Source organism: Tenrec ecaudatus, chromosome 1 (assembly GCF_050624435.1).
Source record: "Tenrec ecaudatus isolate mTenEca1 chromosome 1, mTenEca1.hap1, whole genome shotgun sequence".
NCBI classification, from domain to species: domain Eukaryota; kingdom Metazoa; phylum Chordata; class Mammalia; order Afrosoricida; family Tenrecidae; genus Tenrec; species Tenrec ecaudatus.
Window position 1 is genome coordinate 126,381,314 of NC_134530.1, and position 20,281 is coordinate 126,401,594.

The window sequence follows — 20,281 nt, forward strand, 5'->3', positions numbered from 1 at the left end:
AACTAACAGCAGCCTTAAGAATGTTAATCCCTCCAGAAGAATCCTGCTTCACCCGGAGTGTCCCCATCCAGAGCTAACTCAGTTAGCTGGTCTATTGTTACTCAAAGAATCCAAGGAGGCAACAACCCTGTTATTGGGACCAGATTAAAACAGACAAGGAGTACTCTCCTGCTGTGTTGTTTCCTGAGTGTAGCCTTAGACCTTCTAAATGAGAGCCTGCGGGGGGGGGGGGGGGGGGGGGGGGGGGGGGAAGGGTCGGCATACAAGCTAGACCCACAGTCACATACCTGCAAACACAGGTCCTGAGTTAGAATCCTCCGTGACCTTCAGGAAAATCTGTCCAGAAGAGAAAAAGAGAGAATTTGGTGTTAGCCTTCTCACTCAGAAAAATTAAACCCCAGCTCAGTTTTGTTGAGTATTTCTTCATAATGGGAAAGAAATGTATTACGACTATCTGAGAACCTAAAACAAATCAAAATAAAACAAAACAAAAAAACCAACCCATGGCTGTCAAGTCCATTCCTAGTACCCTAGGGGACAGCGCAGTGCTGCCTCATGGGGTTTCCGAGGCAAACAGACAGCCACGTCTTTCTCCTGCAGAGCTGCCAGTGGGTTCGAACTCTCAACCTGTCAGCTAGTAGTTACACGCTTAATCACGGCACCTCCAGGGCCCCTTTTATCTAGGAACACAGGCTTCTAGAAATACAAACACGCATGCGCACGGACCACAACTACAGGAACCATGTCTGTGCGTGGACAGGGGCAGGAGGGAAGAGCGCCCCAAAGTGAAAGTAGTTGAGTGGGGAATTACGGCTTTGACACAACTTTCCTCTAGGCTTAGGTTTTTAAAAAGACCCATTCTCGTTTGCACCGGGGAGCAGCCTGTTTGGAGAGTGGCCTTACCTCTTCCAGGGGTGTGTCTGAGATCCCAAAGCTGCTGAGGCCCAGCTCAGCCAGTGTCTCCTCCAGCTCGCGGAAGAGACCAGCGTAGGCTCTCTGCTTGAAATTCTTATTGGGAAGGAGAAAGATAAGTTCCTGACCGATGCATTCCACCAGCGTTGCCTCCGGAACATGGTGACGAACCACTTTCATCAGCTCATTCACATCGCCTAGGACAAGAACGAAAGACTGATGCCAACTCCACCTTCTAGAACCGAATGACTAGACGCGAGGTTTCCCCAGGTCCTCTCTTGCCTTCCACATCTCATTTGGGAAGAAAGACCTTGAGAGAGTTCAAGATTATTGCGCCAACCTGGCCAATAAACACATGTGGGGTTAATTGAAGGGCGGAGGGATAAATGACTTGGTGAGCCTCGTCTTTCTAGTTCTCAGGTCTCTTGCTTTCTAATGGTCAGACCAGGGTGCAGCTGCCTTAGCCGGTTCCCTGCTTCAGCTGGCAAGGCTCACTTCCTGCAAGACATCCCCGAGGAAAAACCACATAAATCTACCCGATGCAGCTCTGGGTGCTGGAGCAGCCGCTTGGAGACCCCTGCCAGTGAGATGCTTACACGCTCACAGGATTCTGCTTTCCTTCTGTAGTCAGCATCATTTCGTGTGTTTTGTGAGATGGATGGGACTTTGTGAATTGGTGTCGGACATACGGGCTAATGTTGGAGCTGTGGGCTTGAGCAGCACTGGGTTGGGAGTTTTTATTGATGTGCACTTACCCTTTATATAAAACACTCTTATACATATGAGTTTCTGTGGATTTGTTTCTCTAATGTACTCAGACTAACACAGACCTTTAGAAGCCACGTAGTGACTTTTATAGAGACCTGCCACTCCCTGCAGTGGGCCCTGAAAGGTTCCAGGGGGTGGAAGCCAAATACGCTCCCACGAATGGGCTGCACAGCCCTGGCAAGGTCTTCTGATGCTCCTGTGCCAGCCCCTCCTTTGTTCAATCACATGCTCTGTCCCTTATACACAAGCTCTTCTCCTTTGGGCAGGTTTAGCCTAGTTTCTCATCTGGGGAAAGGGGAGAATTACAGTCCCCACTTGGTAGCGTGTGAGGTTCGGATGGATGCATACACCCAAAGCCCACAGAATAGTGCCACCCCCCCCCCCCCATGGACCAGTGTGTGTGTGGCTCGTTTGCTTCTGGTTGATTCCAACTCACGGTGACCTCAGGGATGTGGAGCACGGCTCTCCAGGGTTTCCCAGGCTGTGACCTTTTGGAAGCGGATCCCCAGGCCTCTCTCCTGAGCAGCCTCTGGGCGTATTCCAACCACCAAGCTTTGGCACTGTTATTCTTCGGGACATCACTCAGGTGAGCGGGCGCTTCACTGCTCTCGCTGCTCGTTCTCATTCACCACAGCCCGACAGGTAAGTCAACATTGTCTTCACCTTCCTGGCCTGGCCAAGCTCTCGGGACCTTTCCTAACGCACATGTCTGGAGCTAACAGGTGGCCAGGCTGGGCTGAGAATGTCCCTTCCTCAGTCTCATACCCACCATGGTCTTAACTTTGTTTGGATGACGGGTTCTTTGCCTTTGGAATTGCATCTGTCTCCTCCAACAAGACAAAACAGAATCCAAGTCACAAGGAATTGACAAGGGCTTTGGGGCGGGGCCAGAGGGAAGAGAGGGGGAGGATGGGGTGGGGAAGTGCCAATATCAGGTACTTCCTCCATAATCTCCTCCATTAAGAACTGACTTTCGTACACGAGAGAGCATGTTGACTTTAAAATTAGCCGTTTGTTTCTAATAAAAGAAAGAAAAGAGGGTGTCTGAAAAGGCAGTTCCGTCTTCTAAGAGGCCGGCCGAGGGGAAGGGCTCTGGGAAGTGGTCACAGTCTCGAACAAACTGCTTTCTGGGGGAACTGAGCCCACCAGAGGTTTGGGTTTCTCCTTGGTTATGTAAATGGCTTTCTACGCAAAGCCCTCTGCTGAGCTGATTGGCAGGCTGGTTTCATGTCCCGCCCACCGCCTGGGCTCTGGTCTCTGGCTCAGGGTGACTTCCTACAGAGGCTGAAGAGGAAGCGGATCTGCCCTGCTCGCTCTCTAGGGGTTAAGTTCATTGTTCTCCGAGGAAGGAAATTGAACCCGAAGCTGCTGGATTCCCAGGAATTGTGTCTTAGGCGAGTGTGTCAGCCTTTCCAGAAGTGGACCTTGACGTCAGCGGGGCTTTCAGGGTCTGGCGGGAGGTCTGCGAGCTTGTGTGTGGTCTGAGGGTGTGGGGGTCACCCAAGGAGCTAACTGGGGAGGCGAATGATCTTCCCTCCCTTATGTGGGGTGCAACTCTACATAGAATAGGGCATTCCTTGTCTGGACAGAAAAACCCCAAAAGCAACAAGAAAAGTAAACCTTCATTTAGAAAGAAAGTTGAGGTGTTTTTCCATCATGAAAACGTTTGGGATTTAATCAGTGGTGATGATTGTACAGCCCTGAGCGGAATCAGTGACACAGAACTGTAGGTTAAAGTGGCAGATTTGGTGCCTGTAGATTTGACCATAAACAAATGAGAAAAAAGAAGAGAAAGAGAGAATTCAGACCAACCCGCTTGGCCCTGCTTCCGACGTGATTTGAGTGGACCAGTCATTCAGCAGTGTCCATTTTCTTTTTAATTATTATTATTTGGAAACAAAGATTCCTCCCTGCACAAACATTCCCAGAGCAGGGAGAGAAGCCCAGCAAGGCAGTCTGGGAAAAGGACAGGGAGTGCCATCCTCAGAGACTGTTTGCACTTTACACAGTCTGTCAGGGTCAGGCGGGGTCAGGGAGCAGATGGGACAGCCCTTTCTCTCAGCCTGTAAGCATCGTACCCCAATGTGGTCTAGGCTTCTTGTTTCACGCAGTCTGGGGCTAGCACAGAGGCCCTTCTAAAGGCTCATGGGGGGGGGGGCGGGGCGCGCTGGGGGAGGATATCGCATCCTCCTTTCATTCCACGAACTTTTGGAAGCCCCCTCTGAGATTCCTCAGATTGAAAACAACTCTTCTCTACAGAGCACCGTTTGCTTGTGCTTTTCATGTTGACAAGCAGCGGTCTCCCTGCTCCATTAGCCTGCGTGCGTCGGCACATCCACGTGGGGTGAGCTCCCTTTCTACCTGGGCAATGCGGGGTGTGCAGTGACTCTGAATCCCTGGGCTCACAACCTTCAGGGCCAGAGACCACTTCTTCAGGAAGAGCCTTTCTGTGGCTTCTCTGCGGAGGTGGGGGGCGCCCCTTAGGAGACGTAAGTCCCCCTCATCTGGGAGAGAATAGATGGACGAGTAGGAAGCTGAGGGTAGCCTGGGATGTGTGGTTTTGTCGCTTGGACTTGCACCCCCCCCCCCCCCCCCCGCGCTCTCCGCAGACTGTGCGCTAGCACTGTGTCTCCAGCAGAGGGCCCCACAGAGCGCCAGCGAAGGCTGTTCTCTCTGGCCAAGGGGTACCTCCTGAAGCCAGCAATGGGGGCCGGATGTCAGCAAGGGGGCGGGGTGAACAAGGCTGGCTTTCTCATTAAAGAAAGCTTGCGCACGTCTGTGGGGCCACGGAGAGATTGCATGATGCTGGGCCTGAGAAGTACACGGAGTTCTTTCTGTGCTCCCGTGTGTCCAGCAGGACACACCCAACCATACGGAGAGATGGCAGCCAGAACGGAGCCCTTACCGTCCAAGATTTGTTCTGCAGTGAGCTCATCCACACGGGCTGGGCACCCCCTGAGGGAGGGGCCCTTGGCTGCACCACTGCAGGCCCCCTGTAACAGATGACAGAATGACTGGTGAGAGACACGTCGTTCCTGATAGCGTCTCCCTGATGCCAAGTGCTGCCCCCTCCACACGTGATTTGTTTCTCGCCGCCAAGTGTGCCCAGTGTCGGTGCATGTGTGTGCCTCCCTGTCTCCGTTTTAATCTCGTCATTTCATCTGAGTCCCGTGAGGGCGGGGCATTTGATTTCATCCTGCAGAGGGTGTGAGTCAGGCATCCTCCCCTCAGGAGGGCCATCGTTATGGGGCTGGGGTGGCTCTGCCAGGGCAGGCGCTCAGCTCCGCCCTCCCTCTGGCCCATGGAAATCTTCACCACGGGCAGAGAAGGCCAGAGTCAGCAGCAGCCGGACCCTCCCTCCCGAGGGGCCAGAAGCATAGGCGAGGCTACACTGTAACGGCTGCGTGGAGCCAGGAATGAATGCCTTTTCTCTGGGAGCCCAGAGCGCTGCCTAACACAGGATCTCGCCACAGTCCAGAGAGAAGCGAAGGCAGAGGCCATCGGGGCCACTTTGCAGGTGGAAAAACCTAAGAGGAATGAAATGATTTGCCTATGATCACAGTCCGTCCACCTGGAGGCCAGGTGCCGACCCTGGGTCTCCTGGCTGAGCTGTCTGGTCGATTCTTGTTCATCGGGAGACTTTTTCTTAGCCTCCCTCGCCTGTGGAACTCGGGTTTATTTAAAGAACATAAATGTTGGAGGAGACAAGAACAAGCGAGAACATCCTTTCCTCTCCAAACAGCTTAACCTCGCAGAAGAAGGCACATCTGTAGTTGGGGGAGAGCCAGTCGCCCTGAGTTGATTCCGACAGAGTAGAACTGTGCTTCACTGGGTTTCAGAGACGCTCCTTGGAAGTGGACCGCCAGGTCTCACAGCAAAGGCCTCGCTGGGTGGACCCAAGCCGCCAACCTTTCCGTTAGCGGTTCAGTGCTTTGGCCACGTGCACCAGTAGGGAATAACCACCTCAGGCCATTTAAAACTAGTTCGTTCATGCTGGGCTAGGCATCCCTGCGGGAGAGTTCAGTGTGTCCATCCGGCCACACCTGCAAATGACCGCAGGAACAGAGCGCCCAATTCTGACCGCTAGAGCAGGCCCGCAGGGCTGGGCTGGTAGGAAGGGCTGAGCGCCTGCTCACCCCGGCTGGGCCATCACGTACCTCACAGCCTCTTGCTTGGCTCTGGATGTTTCTCATCTTGCGCACCAAGGTGAGGTAGAAGCCCGTGCCAAAGCAGTTCTTCAGGAAGAGTGGGGTGCCCGCGCAGTAGAGCTTCCCCTGCGAAAGGATGGCGATGCGGTCCCCGAGGAGGTCCGCTTCATCCATGTGGTGTGTGGACATGATGATGGTTCTGCCTGAAAGGGAACGGGCCGGAGGAAGGGGAGTGAGGCCCTGGGCCGGGCGGGAGGCAAAGAAGGATGTGCTGCAGACAGCTGCCCCCTGGAGAGGCGTCCACACCACCTGGGAGTTCACACAGGAAAACAAGTTCCGGGGGAACCGAGGAACACCGACCATTGTCTACGGCTGCACAGCGCCCCCCCTCCCTCCCTGACAAATCACAAACAGGGTCCCGCCACCCATGTAGGACCTGCCAGTCAGCGTCAACGGAGCTGCAGGGGTGTGCTCTCTGGATCGCAAAGCCCACACTTACAGTCTTGGCAAAGGACACACATGTGCACGCCCGTGCTTTTAGATGCGGGGGCTTCAGAAGGTTCGTGGGAAGATCCCAGTCTCTCTAAATTCCACACACACCCCACGAGCTTTTAGAAGCCCCCTTGTACTAACTAGAGACGCCATTCAAAGGAACAAGGTAGGGAGGATTCGTGGGCGTCCAGTCTCCAGGGTAAGGCCCAGGGAATGCGGTGCACATGGAGTGAAGGGCGGGGAACTCAGCTTTGACCGGAGCATTCTGAGCTCTGCTTGTTGGTGCCTCGAGGACAGCACAGTGGTCTCCAGCTGGACGGGGATGTAACAGCAGAGGGTTTTTAAGACGTGCCTGCCTGTCGCAGTCCCCTGTGGCGCTGCACCCCCACCATGCAGCCCTGAGCCTTGGTCCTGAGTGGCCAACCCATAGCTCTGGGGGCTCCCCTTAACCACCCCCATCCCCCTGCACAAAAATGAGATTCTCAGTGGCACCATTGGGTTGCAGGCCAAAGACACCTTCTAGAATATTCTGGGGAGTGGGCGGTGCCATTAGTGACTCCCGTTGATGATGGTGTAAAAATGTCAGGGTGACTCAACTGGCTCTCAGTCACAGAGAAAGCCCTCTTCTGAGCCTAGTGACTGTGGTCACAAGATGCCAAACTCCAGGTGTGCCGTCCTGCCGGGAGCGTTACCTGAGCGGTATTTCAGGAGCAGGTCCCAGATGGAGCGTCTGGAGTAGGGATCCACGCCCGAGGTGGGCTCATCCAGAACCACCACCTTGGAATCTCCCACGAAGGCCATGGCAACAGACAGCTTCCTCTGCAAGCCTCCTGGAGGCCCAAGAGGGAGGTGGCGTCACGGGAGAGGGACAAGGGCCGGGCTGGTGACACACAGGGCACACCTTAAGTCCAGCAGCCATCTGGCGCTGCCTCTGGAGACATTTCTGTGGCCTTTGAAACCCCAGTGGGGAGGCAACCCCTGCCTGCTGGCCTCAGACTGTCTGAAGGCTGCTGTCACAGTGAAGGTCACACACGGCCAGACCAGAACAAACGAAGCGTGCGCTGCTGGGAGCCCGTGTTCCCTGTGGGAAATGACCCAGGCCCGGGCTGCTCCTCCCACCTCAGGATGACCTGGTAGAAAGATTCCAATCTGCAGGAGTTTGCCTGTTATAAGCAAATACTCCCACTGTCTACACCCCCACCCCCACCCCTTTCCGGAGGTGCCCTGGGAAACATGGTGTCTGCCATCTGAGCCCCGTGCTTTCTCCACTCCAACCACCTGAGAGATGCTGAGCCTCCTCGTTCCTCTTGTGGTGCAGGCCTGTGTCCTCTAACACGGCTTCCATCTCCGCCTGGGACTCCTCCCAGGACCTCCCTTTCAGCTGGGCGTAGAACAGGAGGTGCTCTGCCACCGTGAGGCTGGGGGCGGGACAAGGACAAAGGCCCTGAGCTCAGCAGTTCAGCTGCGGGCAATGAACCTTAGGACGGAGTGCCAAGACGAAGCGAGGAAGACGCGCCTCGTGGTAGTGTTTAGAAGGTGCCGGCAAAGCAAGCACGAGGCCTGCTTAAATGCCCAGCGAGAGCTGATTACTCAGGTGATACATTCATATGCTGGAATACGATTACAATCGACAAAGTTGTTGTCAACAACACGAACAGGTGGGCATGATATCTTGGGTTAGAAAAAAGCACTTTAAAATTGATAGGTTTCAAAGTTTCATGGACGGTTTTATTCTCTTGATAATGGAGGACAAATCTATAGGAGCAGTTGGTGTCATGGTGGCCTGGTGTGCCCGGGAGTGGCACTGCACTCCACAGGGTTCTCAAGGGTTGGTTTGGGGCAGTAGAGGGCCACCTTTCCTTCTGAGGAGCATCCGGCGGATCTGAACACCAGCACCATCCATTTTAAGTGGGACTCCATTTAAGGTGAAGAGGTACATCCATATATGCATGATATATATGTACCCAGGTGGTGTAGTGGTTATGCGTTGGGCTGCTAGCCACATGGTCGACAGTTTGAAACCACCAGCGACTCCCAGAGAGAAAGACAAGGCTTTCTGCTCCCACAAAGAATTAGTCTTGGAAACCTGCAGGGGAGTTCTACCCTGTCTAATAGGGTCAGTGAATAGGTCAATGAACTTGGTGGCAGTGAGTTTTTAAGAATATCAAGGAGGCCTGGTGGCACTATGGATTAGGCACTAGGCTGCTAACTGCACAGTCAGTGGTTCAAACCCACTAGCCACTCCTTGAGAGAGAGCTGAGGCTCTGCGTTCCTGCAAAGACGTGTAGTCTTGGAAGCCCTCTGAGGTAGACTTGTCTCAGTGGCAGCGGGTTTGGTTGTTCTGCTTGGTTTACTGCATAGGAGGAAATTCTAAAACATAGTTTAATTCGCTACCAATGTACTGACAACAGTTTATCACTAGATGACTTTGAGTTCTTTCTGATTATCCCCCCTCCTTCCTTTCTGTCATCTTTCTTCCTCTCTCTCTCTCTCAACAATGTCTATGCATAGATTTGTAAATAAGAAATAAAAGAGATTTTAATTGGGGAAAGTAGCTGAAAGGGCCCTGGAAGTCCGTCTTCAGTGTCCTGGCTTTAGAAGGGAAGCCTGCTTTGCCTCCTTCTGGTGCTGAGAAAGACCAGGGCCCTTAGCTGAGGTCCGGGGCAGCCACTCTGCCAGAGACCCAGCCCCCATCAGAGGGACACTGCTCCCTGTGCATGGGATGACAGCACCTTGAGCGCCACGGAAGGCAAACAGAAGTACTTCCATCCGCCTGCAGACCTGGCATCGCTGAGCTGGGCTCCAGAGTGCTCGTTCTGGGGGCAAGGGTGAGGTCCGGGGTGGGGGAGGGTCTGTTCTGGCTTGACTTACTGGCGGAATAGGATGTTGTGCTGTGGACACATGCCAAGGCTCTGCCGGACCGCGTCCAGGCTGGTTTCAATGTCCTTTCCCCCAATAAGCACAGTCCCTGACGTCGGGGGTAACAGGCCAGTCAGGATGGATCTGTCAGAGGGGGTTAGTGGGCAGAAGAGAGGGTTTTGAGGAGTGCATCTTGAGAGGGCAGCGCCTCAGCAGGCCAGGGAGGCCTCTCCTGGCGATGCCCACTGGTGACTCTGAATGAAACCCAAATACTCATTAGCTGTGGCGACAGTTCCACACACAAAATGGGCAAGCAGGCCCACCCGCAGACAGCTAGCCAGTCCCATAGCTCGCCTTCTCTGCTTCCAGTCCTCCCATCTCCCAGGCAGTTAGGGCGGCCCTAGGCAGTCCCAGCCTCAGAACATGCCCCCCCTTTATTAGCCTTTTAATAGAATTATAAACCTTCATATATATGCACATATATTTATACACATACATATATTTATACACACATATAGCTACAATACACATACATATGCATATGCTTCAAAAACTTCCTAGAAGTTTCATGATCTTTTCAGTCCATTTTTCCACAAGCTTTTTAAAGCCCCTCATCTATATAATTTTATGAGCTGTCATCTACTCTCATTAATTTTGCAATCCCACCCAGTTCGTGCTGAGTCAGCCTACCCACAAGGGCCAGCATGTTCTCTTGTAACTGTAGGTGCCTCCTCAGCCTGGCCCTGTGGGGCTAAAACCCAAACCAAGCCAAACACGGTGGTCAGTGCCTGAGGGCAAAGGACAGATAATGAGAAATCAATGTTCCCTTCATGAAGTCCAGACTAAAGTCTTCATGATGGGGAGAGACCCTGACACCGTCCATGTGTGTGGTGCTCAGGGGTTGTTGAGCCAGCCCCCCAACTCATGGGGGTGCCATACACAACCGAAAGGGGCACGGCCTTCTCTGCACCCTTGGCATGATGGTTGGAGGATTGGACCATTGTGACCCCAAATGGTTCAAGGAAAGATTTTCAGAAGTAGATCACCCCGCCTTCTAGCCCGTAAACAGTTGACAGTCTTACAGGAAACGTAAAGGGGAAATTCTGCCTTGTCTTTTGGGGTCACTTTGCATCAGTATTGACTTCATGGCAGTGAGGGAGTAGCAGGTTGAGATCTCAAAGCTAAAAAGTCCAGTAACAACTACAGACTGGATAAAGCAGAGGTTGTACACTGGTACAGATAGGAGCTGGAGGCACAGGGAATCCAGGGCGGATGATCCCTTCAGGACCAGGGGTGTGAGGGGCGATGCTGGGAGAGTAGAGGGTGAGTGGGTTGGAAAGAGGGAACTGATTACAAGGATCCACATGTGACCTCCTCCCTGGGGGACGGACAACAGAAAAGGGGGTGAAGGGAGACGCCGGACAGGGCAAGATATGACAAAATAATAATTTATAAATTATCAAGGGCTCATGACGGAGGGGGAGGGCAGGGAGGGAGGGGAAAAAAGAGGACTTGATGCAAAGGGCTTCAGTGGAGAGGAAATGCTTTGAAAATGATGAAGGCAAAGAATGTACAGACGTGCTTTTCACAATTGATGTATGCATGGATTGTGATAAGAGTTGTATGAGTCCCTAATAAAATGTTTTAAAAAAAAGAAAAATGGGAAATAAACTCACTCCTCACGTATCGATGGGTGTTGGCATCAACGATCACGTCACCACGGGGAAACCGATATGATGTGAAAATGAAGGAGGACAGACAGTATCAGCGCGCACAGAAGGAGGGTGGCTATATTCTTACGTAATGGCAATATTTCACATTACAGAACATCAAGACAGACCGGCCAAACCTCGGAGACCCACGGCCCAGTCAAGGCCGCATCACCTTAGTCTCACCTCGGACCTCAGCCTGCATCACTGGCACGCGTACATGGTAACACCCAAGAGTGTTTGTAGAAGGGTTTGTTTATTTGTTTTTTAACGATCAGTGCAAATTCAGAATGTCAGATAATGAGGTCGTTGATCAGCGAGGAGCAGGAGTCATGCCGCCCGCCTCATGGAGCTGCTGCGGAGATTACATAAACTAAAGCATGCAGAGCAGTGCAGCATCGAGTGAAGCTGAAAGATGACTGTCATTAGACGTCCCGAAGCAGCTGTGTTTCCGCGGCGCACCAAGGAAACTGCTTGCTCTTTAGATGCAGCGCAGGGCTCTCTGACCATATTAGTCCACCAGAGAGAACGCACACGGCGCGCTAGTGCAGCCACGCCCACCTTTGTCCGAGTTCAGATCCAATCTCACACTAGCTGAACTTGGATTGAGAAGTTGAAGTCTCTGTTGATCAACACTAGGGGGAAACAGAACCGAGCACGGCCCCACATTCCACTCACACCGAACCGCCCTCAGAGAACATTCCACGGCAGGGTGTGCACTTCGCTGTTCCTTCCTGAGGCTTCGGAAAAAGTCAGGGGACAAGATGACTACGTACCACGTGGGCTCACTGCCCTGCGAGAGAGCTGCTTCCAGGGCGGCTTGGGAAACTGACCAAGGAGCCCTCCTTCTCAGCAGAGGGCGCGCAAGCTCTTTAAAGGACCCCGGGGACCTGAGGCTGAGCGAGTCTCACACAACTTTACTCTGCTCTGACTTGGGCTCTCAATGCCTGCCTGTTCTGCAAGTCCCTCTGGAGCAGTGGTTCTCAACCTAAGGCCGCGACCCTTTCATACAGTCCGTGTTCTGGTGACCCCAACCATAAAATTATTTTCGTTGCTACTTCATAACTATAATTTTGCTACTGTCATAAACTGAGCGACCCCTGTGAGAAGGGGTTGCGACCCACAGATTGAGAACCATTGCTCTAAAGAGCTTCCTTTTAGCTTTCTCCAGAACTACAGCCACTCTCATCAGTTCCCGCCCCCTCCCAATGTAGAAGCCTGCCTAGTAAGCAGCTGGCAAAGGAATGTTCTATGGAAATAAGTTGTCCTTGGGTGCTGCAGACCATGAAGCTTTTGACTATTTGCCTTAAGGCTGCTGGTTCAAACTTATCCAGAGGCCCCTTGACAACGGACATGGCTATCCGCATCAGAACAGGCACAGCTTTGAAGAACTATGGGGCAGTTCTACTCGGCACACATGGCATTGGGGTGAGTTGACATCGACCCACTGGCAACTGCCAATTGTAGCTCATTTGATGGCTTTATCAGAACCCCAGGGACAGGGGTGCCAGAGGGGATAGGAGTGGAGAGGGTTCCCGGGTGTCAGAGATGAGCAGCTGCGGAAGAGAAAACCCCCTGTGGTGGAAGAACCGGATTCTAGTCCCACTGAGCCAATGGCGCTCAATGACATTCAACAAGTTACTTCAACCAGTAGATTACTGACTTCCTAGGGTACACAGCTATTTGCAATGAAGAAATCATTGCAACTGATTGGAACAATTCTGTCAGCTTTATTTTTTATCGCCAAGGCTATATTTTCCAACTAATACTTTTGTTTCTTATCCTGTGTACGGATACTCTGTCCAACTTCCTCATTCTTAATCACCAGTAATGAACCAGGCCTCCCATTGCATATTTGCTTGATTTCAGATAGAAAATGTTTGTAGAATGCTTCGATTTCTTCAGCATTAGCTTCACTACTTGGAACATAACTTTGAATAAAAGTTGCATTACCTGGGCTTCCTTGTAGCTGCATAAATATTATCCTACTACAGACAGCACTCTGACATGTCCTTTTTGATGGTTAATGCAATCTTCTTTTTTAAAAAATTAATCATTTTATTGGGGGCTCGTACAACTCTTATCACAATCCATCCATCCATCCATTGTGTCAAGCACATCTGTACACTTGTTGCCATCATCATTCTCAAAACATTTGCTTTCTACTTGAGCCCTTGTTATCAGCTCATTTCTACCCCCTCCCTCTCCCACCCTCCCTCCCTCACAAACCCTTGATAATTTATAAATTATTATTGTTTGTCCATGTCTTACGCTGTCCGATGTCTCCTGTCACCTACTTTTCTGTTGTCTGTTCCTCAGGGAGGGGGGTTATATGTAGATCATTGTGTTTGGTCCCCCTTTTCTTCCCACCTTCCCCTTCCCCTCCTGGTATCGCTACTTTCATTATTGGTCCTAAGGGGTTTATCTGTCCTGGATTCCCTATGTTTCCAGCTCTGATCTGTAGCAGAGCACATCCTCTGGTCTAGTCAGATTTGTAAGGTAGAATTGGGATCATGCTATTGGGAGGGGGGGAGGGTAGGAAGCATTAAAGAACTAGAGGAAAGTTGTATGTTTCATTGGTGCCATCTTCACCCTGACTGGCTCATCTCCTCCCCAGTTGCCTACGGATGGGCTTTGGGTCTCCACTCTGCACTCCCCTCATTCACAATAATAGGATTTTGTGTTCTTTGATGCCTGAACCTGATCCTATCGACACCTTGTGATCACACAGGCTGGTGTGCTTCTTCCATGTGGGCTTTGTTGCTTTTCAGCTAGATGGCTGCTTGTTTACCTTCAAGCCTTTAAGACCCCAGATGCTATATCTTTTGAAAGCCAGACACCATCAGCTTTCTTCACCACATTTGCTTATGCACCCGCTTTGTTTTCAGTGATCATGTTGGGAAGGTGAGCATCATGGAATATCAGTTTAACAGAACAAAGTGTTCTTGCATTGACAGAGTACTTGACTAGAGGCCCAATGTCCACCTGCTACCTTAATACTAAACCTATAAATATATGCACATAGATCTATTTCCCCATTGTCATATATAAATATATTTACATATGTATGTGCCTGTATTTAAACTTCTATAAATGCCCTTTGCCTCCTACTTCCTTCCTCTATTTCTTTTTACTTTCCTCTTGTCCCACTATCATATTCAGCCTTCATTTGGGTTTCAGTAATTCTTCTCGGTTCCATAATGCAATATTCTTACGCTAAAATTTGTCATTCTTGGTTTTGTAAACCATATTCTGGCTCTAAATGGCCAATCTCAGTCCATTTATTTTTATTTTTTTAGTTAAATCACTTTTTTAAATTTTTGTTGTTTTAAAAATCATTTTATTGGGGGCTCCTACAACTCTTATCACAATCCATATATACATCCACTGTGTCAAGCACATTTGTACATTTGTTGTCATCATCATTTTCAAAAGATTTGCTTTCTACTTGAGCCCTTGGTATCAGCTCATTTTCCATTCTATTTTTTATGACTTCCAATTTTCCTACATTCTTATATATCATGTTCCAATTATTAATGGATGTCTGCAGCTGTTTATTTTCATTTTACATTGTGCCCTATCAGTAAATATAGGTTCTATAAGCTTTACTTCACACATACCATTGACTCTGCTTGGAGAACACAGCTGTTCCTTAGTCATATTTTGAGTGCCTTCCAATCTGGAGGCTCATCTTCCAACATTGTATATGATAATGTTCCACTGCTACTTATAAGATTTCCAATGGCTAATCCCTCAAAAGTAGACCGCCAACTCTTTCTTCCTAGTGTTCTTGGTCTCGAAGCCCTTCTACAACCTGTTCACCGTGGGTGACCCTGCTCATTGGAAATACTGGTGGTATAGCTTACAGCATCACCACAACATGCAAGCCACCATGCAAATACAACAAACTGACAGATGAGTTGATTAAACATGCATCTGATCAAATATGCAACCAAGATGCATTGATAATTATGAGCAGTTGGAATGTAATAGTTGGAAACAACAATGAAGGAGCAGTGGTTAGAAAATGTGGCTTTAGTGTTATAAAAGAAGCTAGAGATGCATGATAGCATTTTGCAAGAACAATGACTTCTGCATTGCAAATGCCCCTTTTTCAACAACATAAATGGGACAAGCCACGTGAACCTCACCAGAAAGAATGCACAGGATCCCATTGAGTACATCTGTGGGAAGAGATGAGGGGAATCTCAGGCTCATCAGCCAAAACAAGGCCAATGTCCCACTGTGGAATAGACCATCACTTGTTCATATGCAAGTTCAAGTTGAAGCTGAAGAAAAAGAAAACAATCCATGAGAACCAAAATATGACCTTGAGTCTATCCCGCCTAAATTTGGAGCTCATTTCAAGAACAGGTTTTAAGCATTGAACACTAATGACAGAAGACCTGACAAGTTGTGGGATGACATGAAGAACATCATGCATGAAGAAAGCAGCCAGTCATTGAAAAGAAAAGAAAAGAAAAGAAAAAAGACCAAAGTGGATGTTAGCAAAGATGCTGATGGTAGAGTAGCTAATGCAAATAGAAGAAATGATGAAGTTAAATTGCTGAGCAAAATTTCAAAGGGCACCTTGGGAAGACAAAGATATTATAGTGACATGCGCTGAGATTTGGAAAGCTAAAAAGAAGAACACACTCAGCATACCTCAAGTTGTAAGAATAAAAACCCAAGTCTTGTGTTATAATATTGACATATTCTATAGCCAAGATATTGAATGATACAGGAAATACCAAAAGAAGATGGCAGACATACAGAAACATGTGAAAAAAGAATGAGTGAATGTTTAATCATTTCAAGAGGTAGCCTATGATCAAGAATTTGATCACTGAAGGAAGAAGTACAAGGTATACTGAAGACGGCTTTAGCGAAAAACAAGGCTCCAAGAATTGACAAAATGCCAACTGAAATGTTTCCACAAGCTGATGAAGCACTGGAAGCACTCACTAGTCTATCCTAAAGAATTGGGAAGATAGGTATCTGGCCAACTGACTGGAATAGATCCCTTCTTGTGCCCATTCCAAAGAAAGGTGACCCAGTGGAATGTGGAAATTAGAGAACAATATCATTAATATCACCAGGGAGTACATTTTTGCTGAAAAACTATAGCTTTCAGTATGGTTTGCAGCTCACTATAAAGAATATATACATCCTCACAACCAGGCCAATAGTCAACATCACAATAGTGGAGAAAGAATTGAAGTTGTCAGGGATTTCATTTGGCTGGGAGCCACCATCGATATTCAGGGGAGCAGCAGTTGTGAAGTCAAAGAATATATGGCGCTGAAAAGCAATATGTCGCTTTGAGGACTGAGGTGCACAGACCCAAGCCACGGTATTTTCAGTGGCCTCATATCTGTGTGAGGGCTGGAAGACGACAGAAAAACTGGTGTGTGTGAATTCCGAAGTGGGTGAAGAATAGTGAAACTACCGTGGACTGTCCGAAGAACAAACCACTCTGTCTCAGAAGAAGTACAGCCAGAATGTTCCTTAGAAGCAAACATGGCTTGATTTCATCTAAGTACTCTGGACATGTGATCAGGAGCAACCAGTCCTTGGAAAAGGATGTCATGCTTGGTAAAGTAGAGGTTCGGCAAAGGAAAGGAAGTCCATCGAGGGGACGGAGGGACACAGTGGCCGCAGCAGTGGATGTAGGGCTGCAACGAGTTGGTACCAACTTGATGGCACCTACCAAGCACCACAGCAATGGCAACAGCAGGCGGCACACCAAGAGGACAAGGAATTTACTCCATCTTGCTCTCAGGCGTCTGGTGCAGACTAAACAAGCCGAGACAGGCAGCCAACCTTAACCTTCAGTTCACTGGAGTGACATCCCGGGAACCACACATGTAGAGTGAACCAAAACAGAAGGAAAGACCACCGGACAGTGGGTGAAGGGAGACAGCGGTCAGTGTAAGACATGACAACGAATAATAATTTATAAATTAGCAAGGGTTCAGGAAGGAGGGTGGGTCGGGGAGGGAGGGGGGAAAAGTAGAAAGAAAATGCTTTGAAAATGATGATGGCAACAAATCTACAAAGGTGCTTGACAAAATGGATGCATGGATTGTGATAAGAGTTGTTTAAGCCCCCAATAAAATGATTGAAAGAGGAAAGAAAGAAAACAAATCCAACAACCACCATCAAGTCTATTGCAACCCCTAGTAATGCTAGATTGAGTTTCTGAAACGGTAGCTTTTTCTAGGAGGGGCTAGCCTCATCTTTTTTTCCAGTGGAGTGGCTGGTGGTTTTGAACCACCAACCTTGTGGCTAGGCCAATACTTCCCAAGAATGAGAATGGTAGGCTGCAACTGACAGGGAAAGAATGAAGTCAAGGAATGCTAAGACAGAGAGAGGCAATTCAGCTTCTCTGCAGGAAGACTCACAGAGTGGTGGTTTTCCCTGCGCCATTGTGTCCCAGGAGGGCGGTGATCTGGTTCTCGTAGAAGGTGATGTTAAGGCAGTCCACGGCTGGCTTGCCGCAGGGCTCAAAAATCTTGACCAGATTCGTCACACACACCCCAGGAACCAATCCGGGAAGCTCACGTTCAAAAAAGGAGTCTGTAGGGAAAAACAAACATGATATCAACATAGCATCTTCACGGACGTGCTAGCCAAGGCTTTTTCCTCAGACTATGTCTTTTGCTTGTAGTTTCACCTGCCCTCATGGTTCCACTCTGGCCTTTGGAAGGACAGCTGCCAAATCCATAGGACGCCGCCGGGAATACTGGCTACCATTTATTGAACACTTCCTAGGGGCTAGGCACTGTTTCAAATGTTCTACATGGATTGTCTCGTGCCACCCTTACAGTGGCCCCACGGAGTGGAGATGATTGAGCGCCACTCCTGTAGATGAGGAGACCCAACACAGAGACATCATATAGCCTATGAAGGCCACATAGATCGTGAGTGCGGAGCTGGGGTGTTACCCCGGGCTGTGCTGTTACAAAGTTAGCCCTAAGCTCGGGCCGGAGAACAGGACATAGCCAACCATGTGGGGCATCTGCTCCCGGCTGGCTGATAGCAGCCCAAGTTCCTCATCTTCCTTCCTAAACAATGTCTTCTTGTTCAGACTTCCATGTTCATTCCTGGGGCCCCCATTATCCTGAGCCCCTCGGCTAAGGCTGGTGTTTTTGCTCCTCAGAACCCCAGCGTTTCTCTGATTAACTGGGCAGGTTAACCGCTCGTGCTTCTTCATCATTCATCGCCCCTCAAATTCCTTCTACCTTTCAACTCTTTCATGCTCCCTCCAGTTCAGACCCCCATCCCCACCATCTCCCCATCTCTGAACCCAGTCTCTCTCTGCTCAATTCACCCCACGCAGTACTACTGGGCTGGTCTTCCCCAGGTCGTCATTCTGAGCCTGCCCTCGTGGGCAGAAGCTTCCATTGCTCCTTCTGTCCCACCCCGGCCCCCTCTGTGACTGAGTGAGACTAGACCCCAGCTCCTGACTTCAGCCCTGCAGCAGGACTCTCCCAGAGGCACTGGCGGCTGCAGACCAGCTCTGTAAGCTGCTGCTGCCTGGCGGAGGGCCTCGGTGATGGTGGTGGTGGTGGGAAGCAGATCTCAGGTGGGAGGGAGGCAGGAAGCGCTGGACCCATTCATGCAGAGTCGTGCAAAGCTCAGAGACAAAACCAGGGTGACCAGACAAGACCGCTTTAGTGCCCAGAGAGGCAGCTCGAGCATTTAAGGACTGGAAGGAAACCCCTGGCTTGAGGGGAGAGGGCAGGACAACAAGGGCAGGAGAAAGAACATTCGTGAACCTGGGGCATCACCAGGAATCACGGGCAGCATCCAGCCAGCAGGAAAGTTCTCGGTGATTTGCATGAATGGGCTTCCAGATTTCGGAGCCCTGAGTGCGTACAGCCAGTTTCCCTAGTGCTCTCAGCGCCCGCGCACAGAAGCAAGGCACTGCGTTTATTTTTGTCTTTCCTCGCAGCTCATATCCGCTGTAAAGCCCAGTGACCCAACGTATTGTTCTCTCTCAATCCTCGGAAGTCAGCACATTTGTGTGACCCGCTTGGGACTTGCCTCACAAGGGCACAGACACACTACATATGAGGGGTTTGCTTTCTCCAGGAAATATGTGTTCATGTCTGGGCCGGGCCATTCATCCCGTGCACATGCAGCTGGCCTTTGGGAGGCCATCGGGCTGCACACCCGCCGCAGAGCACTGGGTTCCTGGGTTTCGTTTCACCCTAGTCACGAGGTGCCGTGGTCTGCTGGGAAGCGTCACAGCCTTCGCCCCCGCTCTGCTCTCTGTTCCTGTTGGGGACTCTTTCCGCGTAGTCCATCTTACCGCGTATTCCTTCTGGGTATTCCGGATCCTCCATTTCCTCTGTTAGGGGCTCGTTTTTTTCCAGGGCTCTTTCTTCTCTGGTCGAACATCCTACACCAACCAAAAGTTCACATTACTCTTCCAGTGAGAGCTGGGAGTCAGTACTTACAGGAAAGGAAGGGAGAAATGCAGAGAGCAAGTGGATTTCCTAAGATCACAGGAAAGTCCAGTTCTCTCAGAAGTCCAAGGCAGCATTCCGAACACCAGTCCCGGGCCCAGGCCCGCCACTCACCCCTGCTGCCGCTGTCTGTGCTGTGTGTACTTCCTTCCACCAGCTCGAAAGCACACCCTTCAGAGGTTCATATTGAAAGTTCCTCCCCATTCTGTTCACATGGCAGGAGGGACCCACCAAACCAGACATAAATGGTGAAGGTTTTATGAAGGGCAGGAGAAAATCAGCATGGGATGTGAATGGGTTCATAGAATGGGCATATGATTTAAATGACAACTTGAGGAATGGTTTATCTTTTTAAAAAAATCCATCTCTACGAGCATCCGAGTCCATTGGTCTGATGTCTAACAAGAGTTGAGCCTGGTTGAGGTGCCATGCGTTGCTCTGGGGTTGGTTCTGACCCATGTCACACTCACATGTGCAGCAAGAGTCGACCTGGGACCCATGGCATTTCTGCGGGATGATTGAAGGGACTAGATCGCCAGGCCTTTCTTCTGAGGTGCTTCTGGGTGGGCTCAAACCTCGCACATTTGTAACTGGCTAATGCAATCAGCTGCTAACCAAAAATTTGGAGGTCAAAATCTACCCAAAGGCACGCTGGAAGAAAGGCTTGGCGCTCTACTTACCAAGAACCAGGCATTAAAAATCCTATAGGGTATTAAAGGGCTTAACATCCTTTCAATAAGATAGAAATACAGCCTCAAAAAATTGGGAGAAAACATATTTTCAACAGTTCTATTGCCCTATAATTCACACACCACACAATTCAATAGTTCAATCACATCAGAAAGAGTTGTATGATCATCTCCATGATCAGTTTTAGAACATTTTCTTCATTTTTGTACTCACTGTTACTTGCTCCCTA

General features: G+C 49.9%; 1 protein-coding gene across 1 annotated transcript in view; it reads right to left on the reverse strand.

The window, feature by feature from the left end:
* The window catches only part of ABCA4 (ATP binding cassette subfamily A member 4), a 163,929-nt gene that overhangs the window by 53,937 nt on the left and 89,711 nt on the right, over window positions 1–20,281 (reverse strand). Inside the window, exons 18-26 of the mRNA XM_075539832.1 lie at window positions 19,206–19,295; window positions 17,293–17,467; window positions 9,192–9,323; window positions 7,599–7,738; window positions 7,013–7,150; window positions 5,838–6,031; window positions 4,586–4,673; window positions 904–1,109; window positions 288–336 (exon numbers count right to left, since the gene is read on the reverse strand). Coding sequence (XP_075395947.1) covers window positions 288–336; window positions 904–1,109; window positions 4,586–4,673; window positions 5,838–6,031; window positions 7,013–7,150; window positions 7,599–7,738; window positions 9,192–9,323; window positions 17,293–17,467; window positions 19,206–19,295 — 1,212 coding nt within the window. The remainder of the gene's footprint in view (window positions 1–287; window positions 337–903; window positions 1,110–4,585; window positions 4,674–5,837; window positions 6,032–7,012; window positions 7,151–7,598; window positions 7,739–9,191; window positions 9,324–17,292; window positions 17,468–19,205; window positions 19,296–20,281) is intronic.